The sequence below is a fragment of the Xyrauchen texanus genome, chromosome 48 (genome assembly GCF_025860055.1).
Source record: "Xyrauchen texanus isolate HMW12.3.18 chromosome 48, RBS_HiC_50CHRs, whole genome shotgun sequence".
Taxonomy (NCBI): domain Eukaryota; kingdom Metazoa; phylum Chordata; class Actinopteri; order Cypriniformes; family Catostomidae; genus Xyrauchen; species Xyrauchen texanus.
In genome coordinates, this window is record NC_068323.1 from 2353014 (window position 1) to 2375242 (window position 22229).

At 47.0% G+C, this 22229-nt stretch overlaps 1 protein-coding gene across 1 annotated transcript in view; it reads left to right on the forward strand.

Moving 5' to 3' along the window:
• Window positions 1–316: 316 nt before the first annotated feature.
• LOC127639461 (SLAM family member 9-like) overlaps window positions 317–22229 on the forward strand; it is a 235745-nt gene continuing 213832 nt past the window's right edge. The window contains exons 1-2 of the mRNA XM_052121513.1: window positions 317–329; window positions 492–596. Coding sequence (XP_051977473.1) covers window positions 317–329; window positions 492–596 — 118 coding nt within the window. The remainder of the gene's footprint in view (window positions 330–491; window positions 597–22229) is intronic.

A 22229-nucleotide genomic window follows, 5' to 3' on the forward strand; every position in this document is an offset into this window, starting at 1 on the left:
TAATAAATGGATTGGCATATCAGACTTTAAGTTCAGACTTTTGAAAGTTTATTATTTTACCTTATTTTATTATTTTAAGCCACAAGGAAACAGCACGCCCACAACACGCGTGCAAAACAACTTAAACGTGCGCCAACAATTAGTCAAAAACCACCTCTGTATGAGGAAAAGACTGATCAAGTTTAAACGACACAATCCTTGTGCTGTTCGTGCACCTTGTTTCGACAGTGATCGGCTGAATGGAAACGCATTGGGCCAGTAGACCTACGGGCGCAGCGGTCCTCGCATTGGACAGTGAGGCGGCCAGGAAGCAGTGATGACGGGCGGAGGTCGGTGATGGACGGCGGTGATCGGTGACGGACTGCAGTGATCGGTAGCGGACGTCGGAATCGAGCACTTTGGGCCTCACATTGGACAGTGAGGTGGTCTGGACGCGTTGAGGACGGACGCCATAGACGACGGAGGTCGGTGAGCAGCCTCACATTGGACAGTGAGGTGGTCTGGATGCGGTGCAGGTGAAGATTGGACACTTCGATGCAGACACTACGTCGGACAGTGGAGGAAAGTTCTTTCGGACCTAGAACGAGTAAAGCGAGGTAACGGCAGTTAACACACACACATAAGATGTAGTATGACTTTTAAGAGCTGCAGTTATTAAAATGTGAACAGCAAGAATGAAAAGGGAATACAATACATTGACATTTGGTTTAAAGTAAACGAAGACTTGAAATAAGAGACATTTGGGTCAAGGGGTTTACACAAGAAAATTAAAGTGTTTATGCTTTATTTCTGATTTCTTGTTTTCATGATATTTAAATTAAATGTTGTTTTTCGGTGGTTGAAAAGAAGGTAAAATGGATGAAAATCATCAAGGTATCGAGGTAACACATGTGGTGTCGGCTGACTCTCAAAATGATAACGAGGAAGAAGCCTCTGTGAAAAAAAGGTCTATAAAACTTACAACAAAAGCACTGCTTTCTAAACTAAGTGACTTAGAGACACTAAGAAAATCCAAATTAAGTAAAGCTGCCAACATCAAACAAACTGTTCAAGGTTTAATGTGTGACGCTGTTATGAAGCTGAAATAAAATGTAGCTTCAGCAAATATCAAGCCTTGATTAATGACGCATAGGTTGCACATAACAATCTGCTTGAGTTGCTACCCGTAAAAGAAAAAGAAAAGCATGAAATATGGTTCAAAGCAAAGCTTTTAAGTGTGAACAAATTTTTCCAGCGTGTGGAAAATTATTTTAAGAGTACAAATAATGGTACTACTGAAGATGTTCACCTTGAGGATGATATAAAGCCAACGGACAGTGTATCAAATGTTGGAACATCATCTTGCACTAAAAGCCACACCAGTGAAAGATCAAGTCGATCAAGCAAAGCTGCATTTGAAGTTGCACAAGTAGAAGCCAAGAAAGCTGCACTCCTGGCACACGCAGCAGCGCTAAAAAAGAAACATGAATTGGAGCAGGAGGCAGAATCATTACACAGAAGGATGGAACAAGTGGAAATGGACGCTGATATTGAAGCCTCAGATGCAGAGTTGGCAGTACTGCAAGAGTTTTCGGATCAGGATGGAATGGGATCTTATGTTGAGAAGCAAAGATCGAAATAAATACCTGACATTCCTGATGCAAAGTTTGAGAAGTCTACAAGATTGATGAGAAATAAAGGCTTACCTGTTGCAGTTGCAGGACCCACTGAAAATGCACATGCAGTTGATGACAATTCTACATGACAGATTCTGCAAAGGCAAAATGAAATAACCCAGTTGCTATTGGAGAAGCAGTACCAAAGTGACTTCAATGAAAAAAATCGCAGACGACAAAGAAGAAATGTCAAGACAGGAGGCAGGATTCATTAAAATAATGGAAAAATCTGTAAACTTAAAGGACGGACATTACAGTTTAAAGCTGCCATTCAAAGCCCAGGAGGTAACACTGCCAAACAATCGTTGTATTACTCAACAGCGCCTCATTGGACTAAGAAGGAAAATGGAAAGAAATGAGAAGTTCCACCAAGAATACACAAGCGTTCTTGAGAATGTCATCAGCAGTGGCTATGCAGAAATAGTACCACAGGATCAATTGCGTTGTGGAGAAGATCACCTGTTCTATATTCCTCATCACGGAGTGTATCACCCACGCAAAGGTAAGTTGCGAGTTGTCTTCGACTGTTGAGCTAAGTTTAAAGGAACTTCTTTGAACGAACAGCTTCTACAAAACCAGTTGCTTTTATGTCTGATGTGAAGTCTACGTTCTATCAAGTCAAAGTGGCTGAGGAAGACAAAGACTTTCTAAGGTTCCTGTGGTGGCCTAATGGAGATCTGTTCAAGCAAGTTGAAGAGTACAGAATGACTGTACATCTCTTTGGAGCAGTGTCGTCACCTAGTTGTGCATATTATGCTTTAAGGAAGACTGCAGACGACAATCGGGACAGTTATTAGGACAAAGAGATTTGTACACTAAGGACAGGAAAACCCGTAAAAAAGTGTAGCCCTATATACAAGCTGAATCCTGTTCTAGAGGATGGACTGTTAAGAGTAGATTGTCCAGGACTGCAATGCCCGAAGAGAGCAAACACCCAGCTGAGAATCACCTGTTTGCATGTGAAGTGACCGAGACATGTAAACGACCAGTCACAATTCATTTTGTTGTTATGTGCCATCATGTTACTGCAATAATAGACCGGTGTGCAACACAGTGTCATTTAAACAGTTCACATATCAGAGCGGCAGACGCGTTTGATCTCATAATATTAAACTGCTCATCTGTTTCATTCTCTCTCTCTCTCTCTCTCTCCTCAACAGTTCCCTGTAACTTTAACTGACTTGTTTAATGATAAAAAGGCAAATATCAATCAAACTAATATCATATACCGTCAGCAAATATCCAGATATCTCCTTTAAACAGATGTAATAAACCAACCTCACAAAACTTGAGCAGATCTAGTATCCTGTGGAGCGCTCATTTATTAACCTCTAAAGCACATATTCTATCAGTCCTCAACAGTTCCCTGCAACTTTTAACTTTCATTTCTAATGATAAAAGGCAAATATCAATAATACTTATAACATACTGTTAGCAATATGCAGATTTCTCGTTTCAACAGATTTAAACAAATGCACAAAAATACTGCGTTTTCTTCCCGTCGAGTGTTCATCTAATATTCTTCCTCTGAAGCGTGTATTCTATCATCCAGAATCAAAACTTCACGATCAATTGTTCCTCTGATTCACAAATCATGATGGTCATTCTGTGTCAATTCAAGCCGGTGATCCAGTCCTGTCTTATTCACTACGCACTATTTGAACAATTGATTTAATTCTGTGTTTTTTGAGTGAATGTGATTGTTAATGCGCACATCTCATCCATGGTTGCTGGAGTACTGTTATTTCCTTCTTTCTAATATATTTGAGCAATTTTATGTTATTTACAGTATTAAATTGTGTGATGTATTGTATCGGCCGCCCTGCTCTCTGGATATCTGCATCGGACATTACCATATCGGTTTATCACTAGTCTTAGTCTTGTATGAGATTGGTCAGAAATTACAACTTTTATCTGGGAATTGTAGCCAATAAAAAAACTTGTTTTATGTTCATAGTAGCAACTCCTTTTTCCATATTGTAAGAATGAATAAACAATCAATTACTTACCCTCAAAATGCCACAAGCATAAATGCAGCAAAAGTAATACAGGAACCATATTCTCCCGCAGTACGTCCAAATTAGTAAGTAAAAACAGGCAAATGAATTTCGTGTATTAATGTCAGTCTCAGACGCACGTCACAGATCACACACAGTTCATTCACTGACTGTCTGATGCATATTACACATCTAAATGGAAAACTTCCTCAATCTAATAATCTGATTGGTTTATAGGGGCAATATGGGGCACACATGATGTTTTTTAGCGGTCCACTTTTATCACGTCCACATCCGAGGAACATCTTGCTGATAATGTCATTTTTTATTATCAGCAGTTGTTTGGTTCAATCACTGGTGTGCTGTTTGACAAATATCAAATATCAGTTTTAATTAATTCACCACTTACCAGCAAATGTTGTATAATGTTTAAAGTGAAAGACAGACTGTGAGCATGTACGGTGCATAATAAACCCTTTACACAGAAACTACACACGCATACTAACCACATACATCCATTAATAGACGCACTTTGAGGATTGAAGCTGTTTGTCCACCCAACAGATCAAACCACTTCATTTACTCACTGACCCAAACAGAGCTCAATAAACCACAGCAGGTTTCTCATTGACTCACTAACTCAGTTTGAACACGAGTCTGTTTAAATACATTTTATAACTTTCTTTAGATTGTTTAAATGGGGAAATTCATTAAGAAAGAGAGGAACGTGTTAGGGAATGTTTGTTATTTGTTTTAGCATATTAATCCAGTGATGTCACTTCTCAACTGGATCTGATGTCATAAACAGTACAGCCACAGCAGCCACGCCCACCAGAGGAGAGAGGACCAATCACAGCTTCAGTGTAACCACAACAGTGAACACAATCTGAGGAAACAACAGAACAAACAGATAATAGTTGAGCTTTAATATCACATTATGGACTAAGAAATCTGTCTTCAGCACAATAACAAGGACCTTCTCTTTAAAACATTTTGTGTTGTGTTGTGCTGGATTAATACCAGCAATTCAAAACTGACTGAAAACTGCATTGACTATCTGACAGCTAGAGTATTATTTCAATGTTGTGTTTTACATTTCAATATATATTTTTAAGATGAATAATATACAAGTAAAAGAGAGAAATAAATAAATAAATACTGTTTGTATCTATTGTGCCAAAATCGTATGTGATAATTATTATTGTTCAACATTGTCTCCCCTAGTGGTCTGATGTCAGCAATAGCAGCCACGCCCATCAGAGCAGAGACGGCCAATCAGATCACAGAGATTCTGTAAGCATGAGGGAAGAATCTCAAAACTCATCATTACTGAAGGTTAATGGACACTTCTGTTGGACTTCAGCATTTTGGACCAAATAAAATAAGCATATCTCAGTCTTCTGAAGGCTTTAAAACTTCAGATCTGAGAGAAATAAAATAGGAAACTAAATCTGAATTAAAGACATCAGCGAGCATGTAAATATCACATGGACATCTGCCGTTTCCTCAGTTCACCACTAGAGGCCACCAACACACAGTTCTGACTTCTGCGGGATTCATCGCCGGATCTGTGACTGAAAAGTAATCTATAACAACAAAACTGATTCTGTAAAATACACATCTTAAATGTGTCTGTGTGGAGAAACTATTCAGACATTCAATAAGATAGAAATGTCATATCTAGAGACAAAGAGAGACAAGCACAGATAGAAGGTCTAAAAGATCCTTTCTTAAATGTATTTTACATTTAAAGACTGTCAGTCAATGAATACACAATGCAAAGTTTAATATCTCTAAACACACAGTAATAATATTATATGTGTTGGTACTCGAGATGCTTCTGCTGAAATAGACATTGTAAAACATCAGGAAGTGTTCTGCCTCTACTGGAACTCAAAATGATGAACACAAAGTCAGTGTGAAATGAGAAGAGAGAACATAAAATAATGCCAATGATCTGCCCAAATGTGCCATTGAACACTTTAGAAGTGAGAGAAGGTACAAAACATCTGTGCAAATAAAGACACTGAAATAATATCGAACATTCAATTAATAATATAGAAATAAAGTATTTGAAAGTATTATTAATGGGGGAGGTTGTTTCTGCTGTCAAACTTCTCTACATGTCAGGATGTTGGCTTCAACCATCTGTGTTTTCTATCTGTCTGTGTCTCCCCCTGTTAGTCTGTGAGTTGGTCTGTTCCAGTGGTGTGGCAGATCACCTGCACTCCATCATCTCATCACCAGTCGCTCTACTGAAACCTGGAGTTCTCAGCCATTCATTTCCAGATTGTTCAGTCTACTAGACTGGTGCTAATGCTAAAACCAACCAGAGTCTAGTTTCTTTGCTTGCAATGTTCAGTATTTGCTTTTGTGCTTCAGATCCACTATTTGTCGAGGCAACCACTTGTTGAATACCGGAACAGTGCGGCTGTGGCTCAGTTGGTAGAGTGGGTCGGCTGTCAATCGCAGGGTTGGTGGTTAGATTCTCGATATATAAATACAGTAGTGTTATTGTGTTTGTCTCATTTTTAATTGAGACCCACAGAAGAGCACCGTGTGTTTTTGACCTGCAGAATGAAGCATGAATGTGTTTCCGTTGAATGTATGTGACAGTTCACAGTGAAACCTGCTGTGGTTTGAGCTGATTTTGGGTCAGTGAGATAAATGAATGCGGTTTGATCTGTTGGTGCACAAACGGTTATTAATGGATGTGTTTGCTTTGTGTATAAAGGTTTCTGTTTTCCACTCCTGTTAATATATGAAGCTCACAGTTTCCCCATCGATTAATATCTAGTATTATATTAAAGATAATAATATTTAGAGCAAGACTGAATTCACTGATTTCCTGTTTCATATTGAAAAGCATCACTAGTGATCATCCAAACATATATGATTATTAAAGGTTATTCACTCCCAGATCATGAACGCTCCAGCAGAGATTTATAATGGATATAAAGTGATCACAGTCCACTTTGAGACATTATATAGCTGCAGGGTAACATGTGGGTCCTTTTAAAGAATGAATGTGATTTAAAGTCATGTTATCTATGATTCTAGAAGGTAACTACAGCTCAGTACTGATGACTGGAAGATTATTAAATATCTCTACAAGTGAACCAAGAAGACACTTGAGACACTTCATCTCTTACACTGCATGTCACACTGGACACAATGTCTGATAATGACTAAATATTGTTGAGATAAGTTCTGCAAAGTGATTTAGATACAAGTCTAAACCAACTAAAAGTGAGTAAAACTCATGATGAGTAACATCAATTCATATATAAATATAATGCACGTTTTCTGTGATGATGTTATAATCACGGGCCTCAGTCACAAGAACGCGGACACACGCTTATGCGCGTTCACGCACAACTGTGAAATCCTGTCAGTGAAGATCGAATGCGCGTTCACGTCACATGCTGTCTAATTTCACTCTTTCCGACGTGTAGAAATGAAGATGATTCTCGTGTTAGTTTTGCTGCATTTCGATGGTAAGTCATGATGTTTATTCATTCAGTTCAGAGAAAACTCGCAGGATTTATATTGGCGATTATTCCCACATAAAAGTGTTCATTTGTTTTTTATTTAATTTAATATTTTAGTTTAATTTTGTTTCCCAACAGAACCTCAAATCAGTCTGTAAAATATAGGTCTTGATCATTAGAGAGGATTGCATCAGATTCATGTTTAATAAAGCATTTACACTTGTAAAGATTATAAAGATGTTTCTTTGTGTCTGCAGGTGTGTTTGGTGTTGATCCAGATAAAGTGAAGTCAGTGTCAGTGATGGAGGGAGATTCTGTCACTTTACACACTGATGAAACTGAAATACTGAGAGATGATGATGTTTTACACTGGATGTTTGGAGCTCAGTATCCAGATATTGTTATAGCAGAAATCAACAGACCAGCAAATATAATCTCAATAATGGACGAACAGTTGAGATTCAGACTGCAGCTGAACGATCAGACTGGAGATCTCACCATCACAAACATCACAACCGCACACACTGGACTTTATAAAGTAGAGATCAGCAGAAACACAATATCATTTAATATATTCAATGTGACTGTTTATGGTGAGTACAGAAATAACATCAGTGTCCTCTTCATATTTCATTCTCACATCATCATCATACTATTATAAATATCAAAAACAATATAAATCATGCAATGTAATGAGAAGACTGAAGGTCTGACACTCTTGTCTTCTGAGACTCACAGATCACAATAAACTGCGACTGATTATGATGAAACTGATGTTTGATGTTTATTTTATTGACTCTGAATTATCTTTCCAGCCTCGCCTGCCGGTTCCTGTCATCATCAGAGACTCTTCTCAATGTTCTTCAAGCTCTAAATGTGTGTTGGTGTGTGCAGTGGTGAATGTGACACAGGTGACTCTCTCCTGGTACAAAGGAAACAGTTTATTGTCCTCCATCAGTGTGTCTGATCTCAACAGAAGTCTCTCTTTACATCTGGAGGTGGAATATCAGGAGAACAACATCTACAGCTGTGTGATCAACAATCCCATCAGAAATCAGACTAAACATCTCAACATTAATGAAGTCTGTCAGCCGTGTTCAGGTGGTGAGTTTATTGTTTGTTTACAGTCTCTGAAAATGCAAATTAATTTCTTTGATTCACTGTTGTGTGTTCTGATTGAAGTTAAACTAGTTGAAACTATTTCAATATTAGTTCATAAACCGGCTCAGTCCAGCTATCATCTGTTTGTTCTGTTATTTCCTCAGATTGTGTTCACTGTTGTGCTTTCACTGAAGCTGTGATCCGATTGGTCCTCTCTGCTCTGGTGGGCGTGGCTTCTGTTGTTGTACTAGTTTATGACATCATATCCAGAAGAGAAGTGACATCACCATCATGAAGTGACATGAAGTTATTCAACAGATATTCTAAAACAAGAATAAACAGTCGATAACTTGTCCTGTCTGTTTCATAATGACATTTTCTTGTTTGAAACTATTATAAATGTATTTATTTAGTTTCATGTACAGAACATATAGATATGTGTATAATTATAATGGTGCATTAGATATTTTAAAGCTACATGTTCTGACATACCTGTACATTAAAGATGGAAAACATAAATGAAATTGAGATGCTCTTGTAAAACTTAATAAATTACACCATAAATAAATACAGTATTATTATTGTGTTTGTCTCATTTTTAATTTAGACCCACAGAAGAGCACCGTGTGTTTTTGACCTGCAGAATGAAGCATGAATGTGTTTCCGTTGAATGTATGTGACAGTTCACAGTGAAACCTGCTGTGGTTTGAGCTGTTTTTGGGTCAGTGAGATAAATGAATGTGGTTTGATCTGTTGGTGCACAAACGGTTATTAATGGATGTGTTTGGTTTGTGTATAAAGGTTTCTGTTTTCCACTCCTGTTAATATATAAAGCTCACATTGTCACTTTATAAACTTTATTTCACTTTATTTTGTCATCGATCAATATCTAGTATTAAAGATAATAATAGTTAGAGCAAGACTGAATTAGTTTCATATTGAAAAGCATCACAAGTGATCATCCAAACATATATGATTATTAAAGGTTATTCACTCCCAGATCATGAACGCTCCATCAGAGATTTATGAAGTATATATCTACACACTCTCACGGCGTAAATGGTGACAAGGGATCGTGATATAACCCCCCCTCAAAGGAGAGGATTCTAGATGCTCCCAAAAAGAAAATATCGTCCAAGGAGTGAAGTTGGGGCTCGGGGCAAACAGGCAGTACAAGGGGGGACAAGGGGCAAACAGGCAGTCCAAGGGGGCCACAAGGGGCAAGGGATGAGGGAATAGAGTAAAGCCCTGGAGGCAGGGCCAAGATGAAGCCAGGGGACCTGGGAGACCAGAAAAGGTCAGGCGGACAGTCTGAAGACCAAGGGGATGACCTCACGGTGGGGACTGGTCTGGAGGTCTGGGAGGCGGCCACAGGACAGGGACTGGGTCAGGAGGCCTGAGAGGCGCCACAGGACGGGACTGGGTCAGGAGGCCTGGGAGGCTGCCACAGGACAGGGACTGGGTCAGGAGGCTCGGGAGGTGGCCATAGGACCACAGCCATGGAGAACTCAGAGGGCGGAGCCGTGGAAGGCGGAGCCATGGGAGATTCAGGTGGCGGAGCCATGTAGGGCAGAGCCGTGGAAGACTCAGGTGGCAGAGCCATGGAAGGCTCAGGAGGCAGAGCGGTAGAAGGTTTGGGGACAGGGCCGTGGAAGGCTCAGGAGATGAATCCATGGGAGGCGAAGCCAGGGAGGATTTTGAGGGTGGAGCCATGGTAGGCGGAGCCATGGAGAACTCCGGGTGCAGAGCCATGGAAGGAGGAGCCATGGAAGGCTCAGGAGGCGGAACCGTAGAAGGCCCAGGAGGCAGAGCCTTGGAAGGCTCTGGAGGCGGAGCCGTGGAAGGTTCGAGAGGCGGAGCCGTGGAATGCTCGAGAGGCGAGCCGTGGAAGGCTCGAGAGGCGGAGCCGTGGAAGGCTCGAGAGGCGGAGACCTGGGAGGCTCGAGAGGCGGAGACCTGGGAGGCTCGAGAGGCGGAGCCGTGGAAGGCTCGAGAGGCGGAGCCCTTGGAGGCTCAAGAGGCGGGGACCTGGGAGGCTCGAGAGGCGGAGACCTGGGAGGCTCGACAGGCAGAGCCGTGGAAGGCTCGAGAGGTGGAGCCGTGGAAGGCTCGAGAGGCGGAGCCCTTGGAGGCTCGAGAGACAGAAACCTGGGAGGCTCGAGAGGCGGAGCCCTGGGAGGCTCGAGAGGCGGAGCCCTGGGAGGCTCGAGAGGCGGAGCCGTGGAAGGCAGAGCTGTGGAATGCTCTGGAGTTGAAGCCGTGGAAGGCTCTGGAGGCAGAGACCTGGGAGGCTCGTGAGGCAGAGCCATGGAAGGCTCGAGAGGCGGAGCCGTGGAAGGCTCGACAGGCGGAGCCGTGGATGGCTCGAGAGGTGGAGCCCTGGAAGGCTCGAGGATGACCTCAGAGGATGTGAGCACTAGCAGAGACTGGTAAGAAGGTGCGCTCTTCCTTCTCTTTCTTCTTTGGCCAGCAGGGAGCGTGGTCCTGATGACAGTCGAGGCTACAGGTGCTGGCTCTGTCTCTGGGACGGTCGAGGCTACAGGCTCTGGCTCTGGGACGGTCGAGGCTACAGGCGCTGGCTCTGGCTCTGAGACGGTCGAGGCTACAGGTGCTGGCTCTGAGACGGTCGAGGCTACAGGTGCTGGCTCTGTCTCTGGACGGTAGAGGCTACAGGCGCTGGCTCTGGCTCTGGGACGGTCGAGGCTACAGGCGCTGGCTCTGAGACGGTCGAGGCTACAGGCGCTGGCTCTGAGACGGTCGAGGCTACAGGCGCTGGCTCTGAGACGGTCGAGGCTACAGGTGCTGGCTCTGTCTCTGGGACGGTCGAGGCTACAGGCGCTGGCTCTGGCTCTGGGATGGTCGAGGCTACAGGCGCTGGCTCTGGCTCTGAGACGGTCGAGGCTACAGGCGCTGGCTCTGAGACGGTCGAGGCTACAGGCACTGGCTCTGAGATGGTCGAGGCTACAGGTGCTGGCTCTGTCTCTGGGACGGTCGAGGCTACAGGCGCTGGGTCTGGCTCTGGGATGGTCGAGGCTACAGGCGCTGGCTCTGGCTCTGAGACGGTTGAGGCTACAGGCGCTGGCTCTGAGATGGTCGAGGCTACAGGCGCTGGCTCTGAGACGGTCGAGGCTACAGGCGCTGGCTCTGAGACGGTCGAGGCTACAGGCGCTGGCTCTGGAATGGTCGAGGCTACAGGCGCTGGCTCTGGCTCTGGGACGGTCGAGGCTGCAGGCGCTGGCTCTGGGATGGTCGAGGCTGCAGTTGCTGGGCTCTGGCTCTGGGACGGTCGAGGCTACAGGCGCTGGTTCGCTGACCGAGGCATGCGTGAGCTCTGGTTCGCGGAACGTGGAAGGCGCAGCTCTGGAAGGTTCTGAGGACGGAGCCGTGGAAGGCGGAGACTGGAGAGTGGAGGCCTTTCCTCTTCTCCTCCTCCTCCAGGCGGACGAGGCTGTGAACGCTGGCTCTGGGACAGATGAGGCTGGCAACGCTGGCTCTGGGACGGACGAGACTTCCAGCGCGTCGGCCATGGCAGGCTTGGGCGCTGGCCGTGGCAGGCGGGCATTGGCTCGCTGGGTCGTGGCAGGCATGAAGGACGAGCCATGTAAGGCTGGGGGTGACCACTGTGGGAGGAGAGGTAAAGCCCTCTTCTTCTACCCACAGTGAATGGCGAGCCGCAAACTTGCAGAGTCTCTTCCACAAAGTCGAGGAGCGTCCAGCGAGGAGTCGCCGGTGGCAACAGCTCCCTTAGCGAACTATGGAGACTGCCCTGAAGAACACCACCAAGGCAAATTCTGGGTAGTCCGCCACATTTGCCAGCTCCAGAAACTCACGAACATGATCATCCACTGAACGGTCCTCTTGTCTGAGGAAGAGAAGTCTGTAGTTTGCAAGGTGAATTGCCAGATCCATTATTGGGTCGGTTGTTCTGTTACGAATCAGTTGAGGACAGACGAGGAGTGAGGATCTACACGCAGTTTAATGAAAATTAACAAGGACAAACGACTGGTAAACACAGGAACAAACAAAACATCCACGATGGGAAACCAAAATATAAACAAGAGGAACAAAATATAAACAAGAGGAACATCCACGAAGGGTACGGGCAGGAACACGGGCAGGAACACATTCAGGAATTATTTAAGAAAACATTACCTAACATTTAACAACCGACCACGAATGGTGAAACAACAGGGTTTAAATACACAAGGATAATGAATAAACGACACACAGGTGAGAACAATGAATGACTGCTGGTAGTGATGAGGGCAGGGAATTATGGGAAGTGTAGTCCGGACAGGTGACAAGGGATAAACACAGGGCAGACAACAGGGATTGTGACAAGTACGCCTTCACGGTCACACGCTCAATCGAGCCAAGTGATAAGATGCACGTATTGACGGTCTGAGGCATGGAGGCAACTGAGATTTGTCCTCCACCACTTGGATTGAGACACTACACCACCATGATGACGTAAAGCACATTGTGAATTGGGCATTCCAAATTGGGGAAAAGGGGAGAAAAAGACTGATACTTTAAACTCCCCACAGATAGGTGTATAAAGATTAGTTCCATTGGATCACATTTTAGTTGTTTTCTACAAGTACAACTAATGTATGAATAGGGCATTCAAGAATGGATGGCTCAATGAGTCGATGACCCTCTTTCCCTAGCTTTCTCTTTCCTATTTGTACTGTGGCTTTTCGCACCAGTCCATCTTTATCTTAACAAATAGCAAGCACTCTTCCAAGCCTGCATTCATTGTGGTGAATCCCTTCCTCTTTGACAATGACAATATTTCCAATCCTCACATTTCATTTTGAAGAGTGCCACCATTGTCTGAGAGTGATGTTTGCTATATATTCCTTCCTCCATCTACTCCAGAAATACTCTGTCAGATGCTGCACTCTGCGCCACCTTTTCCTGGCATACAGATCTTCTGCCACAATTTTCCTGGTGGAGGCAGTGGGACAGAGGATTTCATGGTAAGTAAATGGTTAGGGCTAGGTGGCTCTAGGCCTTTGGTATCATTGATGCTGTTGGTGGTGAGTAGGTGGCTATTTATGATTGACATGGCTTCATAGAAGAATGTTCTCAAAGAAGCATCATCTAATCTACCTGTGCTCTGTAATAGGACCCAGCTTAGGACACTCCTAATTGTCCTGATCTGCCGTTCCAAACACCTCCCATGTGACTTACATCAGGTATGTTCATAGTGAAGTCACATTGATTTGGGGCTAGGTAAATAGTCAATCTGTCTTAGTCCACTTCTTTTAAAGCATTAGTCAGTTTGTTTTTCATTTTCCCTTCATCTGATCTCTCTTAGAGCTCCATGGATATCTATAAAACACTGCAAAGCATTTATGAGGGCATCAGTTGTTAGATCTTCCAACATTTCAATGTGAATTTCCCTTGAGTAGAGACAGGTTAATATAAGTCCACATCTCTTATGCTCTTTACAACCTCGCTTAGAGTGAAATGGTCCAAAACAATCCATCCCACAGTATGAGAATGGTGTCAAGGAATCAACACGGTTCGTAGCAGAAGCGGAATGGAAGAGAAATAGGGCTGGGATTTTACATGATACTGGGCCATAGGTTGTTGAGTGTGGGGCGCTATGCGTTCTTTATAACACGGCTGTCCGCTTGCGTGGCCAGGCCACCGGAAAAGTCCTGGTGCTCCCGATGGCCAGTCCACCACTGGTTAGAAGGTAGATCAGCCATCTTTTGCGTTTCTGGTTACCTGCAAGCTCTCCTGCTGAAAACACCTTTTTTAATATGGTTCACTACAACTTTGCTGCCACCAACAAACCAGTAACCATTTGCTCTCAGTTCATTAAGAGATTGTCGTCTGCTTTTTTGCTGAATTTTGTCATGGCAGTAATCTAAGATCAGAAGTATACCACACCATCTCTTGGTAGGATTTCTGGGTGCTTCAAATCAAGAGGTAAGGAATCTTTCTTTAATCACCCTCCTACCCCGAGAATACCATCTTCCAATACTTGGTCAAGTTGGAACAATTGATGGCTATGCGGTAGTTTGCCATGACTCAGTATTCGTGATTTCCTCTTTGAACCAATTTTACAAGCACAATACTGGCCTTTCTTCTGTATTCAAAATGTATGTGTTTTGCTGTTTTGGCTCCTTTTGCAAGTTGATGGATCCGAGCAACAACATTCAATGCTATATGCCTTTTGAGAACCAATTAAGTCTTTCCAAAATGTTTTCCTCTTTACTACATTTGTTAGTAGTACCTGTGTCGCTTTTGACTTCAGGATAGCCCACTAGAAGCTCTCGAGTTGACTTTGGCGTGACAATTTTAATTTCCCACAGAAACTTGGTTCCATGAAGCCAATTTGAACTAATCTTCTCCTAGCATTGTTTAGAACTACACCTTGAGGCATCTGGAAGTGTGAGCTGCTGGATTTTGATCAGTGTTGATATAGTGCCACTGTGCTGGTTCCATAGGTTCTCTGATACTTTGGACTCAATTTGCCATGAAAACATGAAACCTTCAGGCTTCATTGTTAATGTAGCCTAAGACTAACACTGAATCTGTCCAAAAATACTCTTGGTCAATTTTGAGCTCCAGCTCCTCCCTTAGCATACTACTGACAGCCAAGGAGACCACTGCAGCTATTAACTTGAGCCTTGATATGGTAAGTATTTGTGTTGCTCATTTCTCATCCAGGACTACTTTAAAGGAGAAGGTGTCACTGTTCACACTCCACTTTACTCCCAACATGGGCTGGACTGGGAGTTCATCATAACTGAGGTCCACATCCTGAACTCTGCTGGAGATTAACTTGTGGAGGTGCAATCTCCCCTTGCATATGCATTTTGTGCTTCTCTCACTGGTTTGATGGCTGTGTCCACAGATTCTACACTAATGAAGCCATCATCAATATAGAAATTCTTTCTGATGAATTTGGCTGTTTCAGTGATACTCTTTTTCATTATGGTTTGCCAGATACTTCAATCCATAATTTGCACAGCTAGGAGAGAAAACATGGACATTCATGCAATATATGTTTGGCTTTGAATTTGTATCACCATTTTCCCACCACCGTAAGTAATCTCTGTCCTCCTGGCTTTCATGGAACCTGTGGAACATCTATTCTACATCACAGATGACTGAGATTGTGTGTTTGCAGAACCCACAGTGTACTTCTGTCAGCCCATTTGTGAGATCAGGTCCAGCTAGTAAGTGATCGCTCAGAGCCGCCCCATCATACTTGGCAGAGCAATTGAACACAACCCTGAATTTTTCTGCCTTTCTTGGGTGATAGACCCATTGATGAGGAATATACCTCACATTTCCTGCCTTGGATTGGTGTTCAGCTATCTCTGCATCACCATCCTTTCAGGCTTCAGCCGCACAGAGCCAGCCACTTATTTTCTGGCAGTTGTAGGTGTGTCATAAAAGGGAGGGCATTTCCAGGTGCCCATCTGTATTAGAGTGTATTCTTTCATTCAGCAATTGCATGAATTGTATATCATCTTGTGATATGCTCTTTTCCCCAGGGTTTGTATCTTAGAAGTCTGATTCAATGGCTCTGATGACAGTGGCTCCTTGACAGATACAAGATGGAACCACATTCATGGTGAGCTGCTGACAATGCTCCAAGATGGCTCATCGTCACCTCCAGTGATGACTTGTTGTGGTGCCAATGCTCTCAACAGTCATAACCAATTTACATTTATCCAAAGCGACTTACAGTGCACATATTACAGGGACAGTCCCCCTGGAGCAACCTGCCTTGCTCAAGGACACAATGGTGGTGTCTGGGGGGATCGAACCAGCAACATTCTGCTTACCAGCTCAGTGCTTTATCCCACTACACCAGCACCACTCCAATTTGGAGTCCGACCTCACAATCCATCAGCTCTGGTATTTCCTGTGCTATTATATTCAGACGTTCAATGGGATGAAATATCTGGGAAAGGCAGGTGGCAAGTTGATAAGGCTTTGAGAGGAAAACCCCCTAACTCCAAGCCTACTAACTCTTTCACTCTGAACAATGGAATCTTTTCCAATCATTGTGGTAAGCTTTAACTTGACTGGCTCTAAAACTGCCTCCATCTTTTCACATACCCCTTGGTATACAAAGGTGTTGCTACTCTATGTATCCAGTTGGGCCTTCTCTTGTCCTCCACGGGCTTATTGGCAAACTTCTGGAATTTCTGGAGATTCTCTGCATCACATGCATGTGACTGGGTTTGAACATGAAAATAAAATGTTTACTTAGTTGAATCCGTTTGAATCCTTTGAGCTGTTCTCAACTGACTGGCTCGATTGGCATTAGAATTTTAGCATGGTTTAATTATACGCTGGGGTACAATTTTGTCTTGACATCTGTTGGGGCAATGATTTTCAGCAACATTTATTTACAATGGTAAATATTTAATCTGTTGTTTATTTTACTAATCTGACTGTACACATCCAGAAGCTCGTGTTTCTTCCTCTTTACTTGAAAAATAAAGCAAAGTACAAATAAACAAGGAAAGCCTGAGCTCCACAAAACAGAGAAACAAAAATAGACACAATGGTCAAAAAGGGTATAATAAGGAAAACACTTAGCTAGAGAACTGGTCACTGGAGGCACAGGGTACATAGGCTCAAGACTGAAAACATAGGCAGGGAACAAACAGACTTATAAAGGCCTAGACACAGGTGAAGGGAATGAGGATTAACGATCAAAGAGCTGAACAGGGTTGGGGCTTTGTTGCCATCTGCAGGAGTGGAGGGAACATGGCATGGAAGGCTCAAGGAAGGCACTCCTGCTGGTCTGGAAGGGAACAGCAACCCAAAGAGGAGACCTTTACAGTTTGAGCTTCTGCTTTGCTTCTCTTAATGGTCTCTGTATTCATATCATAGGTATATGGTAATAATATTTAGGTATTTAAGTTCTGGTGCATCATTGACAAGTTGGAGTGCACACATTCTAGTTTATGGTGTACGGCATATACTTTTATTAACACAGATTTTTCTGAGTTTAAGTTACCGCTGTGGTGCTCAGGAGTGGATGGCTGGAGCTGTTGGCTGTGAATAGCGGTCCGAGTGTTTTAAGGACCGCATAGTGCTTTGACCACTGCTTTAGTTCCGCTTTGCCGCTACCAACCAGCAGATTGACTGTGGGGAAATGGGGTGGTTGTGTTTTGGATTTTCTTTTCTAATTTGTTGGTTTTCTTTGTTGTTATTTGTTTATTTCTTATAGATATGCATTTAATTTCATTCTAATTCTTTAACTGGCCTTGTTCTGAATTTTGCTATTGTGTTTGAAGTTTGTGTTCCCGCCTGTCACTCAGTCGATGTTGTGTCGCTGAGTTGACACTAGGGGTCGCTCTCTGTGAGCACGGCCATCTCTGATTTTGAGAAAAGGCCAATGAGAATTGAGCGTGTGGAATTTGCATGCCACTCCCGGACATACGGGTATAAAAGGAGTGACGCTGCAAATACTTTTTCAAGATATCTTTCCGCTTGTGTGTGTTTCCTGGTTGCGGTCGTTCTCTCTCCTGTCTGATGGCCACGCATCGCTGCCTCTTGTGCCTGGGTGCTACCCACGCAGAGTCAGCGTCAGTGGATGGTTCATGCTCTCACTGCAAGAGCATGCCCATGGCTACGCTTGTGGTCGTGCCTCACGACTCGTAAGAGCACGGGCACCCCAGCCGCTCCCGACTCGGTCCTTCTACCCACGGGTATGAGGCGGTGTCTGCTAGCGCTGGGGCGATATGGGGACCTCAGTGGGAGCCTCTCCACCGGTACAACCCCACGGACCTCCCACTCCCGCCACGCCAGATGCTCCAACCGAAGCGCCGTGTTGCCGGCTCGCTTCATAGCGGACCCGCGATCACGTTCGGAGCGCCTGACGACGATGAGATTTCGATCGCGGCATCGGAGAGCGGGTTTGTCATGTCTGACGCTGAAGACTCGGCTGAGATCCCACCCTCGGATGCGGCGGCTCAGTTGCAGGCTGACGCGGAGCTGACAGCCATGCTTGCCCGGGCAGCCGCGAGGGTCGGGCTGGAGTGGAACCCTCCGCCCCCCCTGAACCCTCGCGGCTCGACGATTGGTTCCTGGGGCCAGAGCCGCCACGGCCACGCCCGCCTCGTTCCTTTCTTCCCGAGGTGCATGAGGAGCTTACGCTCCTGGCGTCGCTTTCACTGCCAGCACACGAAGCGTAAGCTCCTCCGCCTCACTACCCTCGACGGCGGGCGGCAGGGGCTACACGGCGATTCCCCAGGTGGACTAAGCGGTCGCGTGCACTTATGCCCGCAAAACGCCTCCACCTGGCGGAACCGCCCGACGCCCATCCAGGGCCTGTAGGCTGATCGCCGCCTCTGACGGCTAAAGCCTACAGCTCTGCTGGACACGCCGCCTCTGCCTTACATGCCATGGCACTCCTGCAGGTGCACCAAGCCAAGGCACTTAGAGAACTACACCAGGGTAGTCCTGACCCGGTCTAATGCAGGAGCTGGCGCTCGGCGACCGACTTCAGCCTCCGGCAACGAAGGTCATGGCGCTGGCTCTCGGCAGGCGATGTCCACCTTGGTGGTCCAGGAGCGCCACCTATGGCTCATTCTGGTCAAGTCACGAGAGGCTGACAAGGCACGCTTCCTTGATGCCCCCATCTCCCAGGTTGGGAGGCTATACAACACATCCTGCCCAGGCGGAGCTACAGGTCCCGCGACTCGCCTGCTCGTCGCCTAGCTGCCCCCTGCGGTACCAGCCTCGCCACAGCCCGCCTCGGGCCGGCCCTGGCGCTGAGCTACCCGCAGGACGGCGCCCGCCACCACGGCTGGCAGCCAAGAACCCTAAGAAGGCTTCGGGCTTCCTGAGACGGGCAGCCCTGGGACTCAGGGAACTGCACTTCGGAGCTGGTAAGCAGACCACTCCCTCCCCGCCGGAGTGGCGGGTGGAGAATCCTTATTTCCTTTTGAAAGTTATTTCACCCACATTTTCAAAAAAGAGCAGTTCCCTCAGCCCCGGGCTCAACTTCCGGTCTCCCGGCCGTCGTTATCACGCACTGCTGGCCACTGCTTCTCTTTGGCAGGTACAGCCCTGGAACTGGGTCTTCCGCTTCCACGCGCCCAGTCAGCGGCACAACCCGCCTCGAGCCAACGGTCTCCTCGGGCCACGAGGACGAAATTCTTCCTCCCCGCCCCAGGCTGTTCCGGGAGCGGTCACAAGGAGCCAGGTAAGTGCTTCGATGTCCCTAGACTCAGCACCCCGGTCTCCGCCCCGTCGCGAGGCCCCGCCTGCCGGTACGTCTGACGCTATAGTCCCCTTGGTCCCTCTCGCTCGGAGTTTGGGGCGTGGCTTCGCGCCCCCAACCCGTCGCGCTGGTTGATCAGGACAGTCCGACTCGGCTATGCGATTCAGTTCGCCAGGCGCCCGCCCAGGTTCAACGGCGTCCGCCCCACCACGGTGAGAGGCGAGAACGTCACTGCCTTGCGTGCGTTAATCGCCACTGCCTTGCGTAGAGCCTGTCCCTCCAGCCGAGATGAAGAAGGGTTTTACAGCCCTACTTCATCGTACCCAAAAAGGCGGCGGGTTGCGGCCATTCCTAGACCTGCGAGTTCTGAACCGGCTCTGCACAGACTCCGCTCAAGATGCTTACACAGAGATGCATTCTAGCGAAGTCCGGCATCTGGATTGGTTTGCGCGTAGACCTGAAGGACGCCAGCGTACTTTCATGTCTCGATCCTTCCACGGCACAGACCCTTTCTCCGGTTTGCCCTCGAGGGTCAGGCATATCAGTACAAAGTCCTCCCCTTCGGCCTGTCCCTGTCCCCTCGTGCCTTCACGAAGGTCGCAGATGCAGCCCTTGCCCCACTGAGGGAAGCGGGTGTCCAGCATCTCAACTATCTCGACGACTGGCTAATCTTAGCTCATTCAGCGAGACATGTTGTGTGCTCACAGGGACTTGGTGCTCAGGTACCTCAGCCGCTGGGGCTTCGGGTCAACTGGGAAAAGAGCAAGCTCATCCGGTTCAGAGCATCTCTTTTCTCGGTATGGAGTTGGACTCGGTCTCACCAGCTAGCCCACAGTCAGTGCTGAGCTGTCTGCGTACATTCAGACAGAACACGTTGGTCCCACTGAAATCCTTTCAGAGGCTCCTGGGGCATATGGCATCATCAGCCACGGTTACACCGCTTGGTTTGATGCATATGAGACCACTCCAGCACTGGCTGCAGACCCGAGTCGAGAGCGAGCATGGCGCCATGGCACACACGCGTCCTTGTCACGCAGACGTGTTGCCGCCTCTCAGCCCCTGGTCAGACCTAGCGTTCTTACGGGCAGGAGTTCCCCTAGGCCAGGTCTCCAGGCACGCCGTGGTTACTGACAGATGCCTCCCAACGGGGCTGGGGTGCCGTGTGCAGCGGGCACTCAGTCGCCGCCCTTGGACCGGCCCTTGACTGTATTGGCACATCAACTGCCTCGAGTTGCTGGCAGTACTACTTGCCCTGAGGAGGCTTTTGCCTTTGATCCGGGCAAGCACGTGTTGCTCCGGATGGACAACATAGCCACTGCGGCGATATCAACCGCCATGGCGGTCCACGCCTCGCTGCTTGTCACAACTTGCCCGCCGTCTCCTCCTTTGGAGTCAGCACCGACTCAAGTTGCTGCGGGCCACTCACATCCCAGGTTACCTCAACAGCACAGCGGACGCGGCTGTCGTGGCAGGTTACATCCAGGGAGAGTGGAGGCTCCACCCCAGGTGGTTCAGCTGATCTGGAGTCGATTCGCCAAACGCAGGTAGACCTGTTCGCTTCCCGGAATCCTCCCATTGCCCACTCTGGTACTCTCTGGCCGAGGCCCCCTCGGCACAGATGCCTTGGCACACAGCTGGCCCCCGGGCTCGCATAGTATGCGTTTCCCCAGTGAGCCTACTTGCACAGATGTTGTGCAAAGTCAGGGAGGACAGGGAGCAGGTCCTCTTAGTGGCCCCTTATTGGCCCTCCCGGATCTGGTTCTCGGACCTCACGCTCCTCGCGACAGCACCCCCCTGGCGAATTCCCCTGAGGAAGGACCTTCTTTCTCAGGGTCAGGGCACCATCTGGCACCCACGACCAGACCTCTGGAATCTCCATGTCTGGCCCTTGGGCGGGACGCGGTAGACTTAGGTGGCCTACCACCCATGGTGGTAGACACGATCACTCAGGCGAGAGCCCCTCAACGACGCTGTCTTTACGGCCTGAAGTGGCGTCTGTTTGCTCAGTGGTGTTCTTCCCTTGGTGAAGACCCCAGAGATGCGCAGTTGGATCAGTGCTTTCCTTTCTGCAGGAAAGGTTGGAGGGACGGCTGTCCCCTCCACCTTGAAGGTGTATGTAGCAGCTATATCGGCACATCACGATGCAGTGGAAGGTAAGTATTTAGGGAAGCACGATTTGATCATCAGGTTCCTGAGGGGCTGAGGAGGTTAAACCCCCAGGCCGCGCCTCGTTCCCTCGTGGGACCTCTCCGTGGTCCTTCGGGGCCTTCGGGAGCTCCTTTGAGCCCCTTGAGTCAGCAGAGCTAAAGGCTCTCTCTGAAGACCGCCCTCCTGACGGCGCCACCTCCATCAAGAGGGTAGGGGAACCTGCAGGCGTTCTCTGTTAGCTGAACTGTGCCTAGAGTTCGGTCCGGCTTACTCTCACGCCATCCTGAGACCCGACCGGGCTATGTGCCCAAGGTTACCACGACCCCTTTAGGGATCAAGTGGTGAACCTGCAAGCTGCCCCTGGAGGAGGCAGACCCAACCTTACGTTGCTGTGTCCGTGCGTGCTCTTCAGATCTACTTGGACCGCGACGCAGAGCTTTAGAAGCTCCGAGCAGCTCTTTGTTTGCTTTGGCGGACAGCGGAAGGGAAGCGCTGTCTCCAAACAGAGGATCGCCCACTGGGTCGCCGATGCCATCACGATGGCATACCACGCCCAGCACGTGCGCCCCTGCTGGCCTACGAGCCCATTCTACCAGGGGTGTTGCGGCTTCATGGGCGTTGTCCC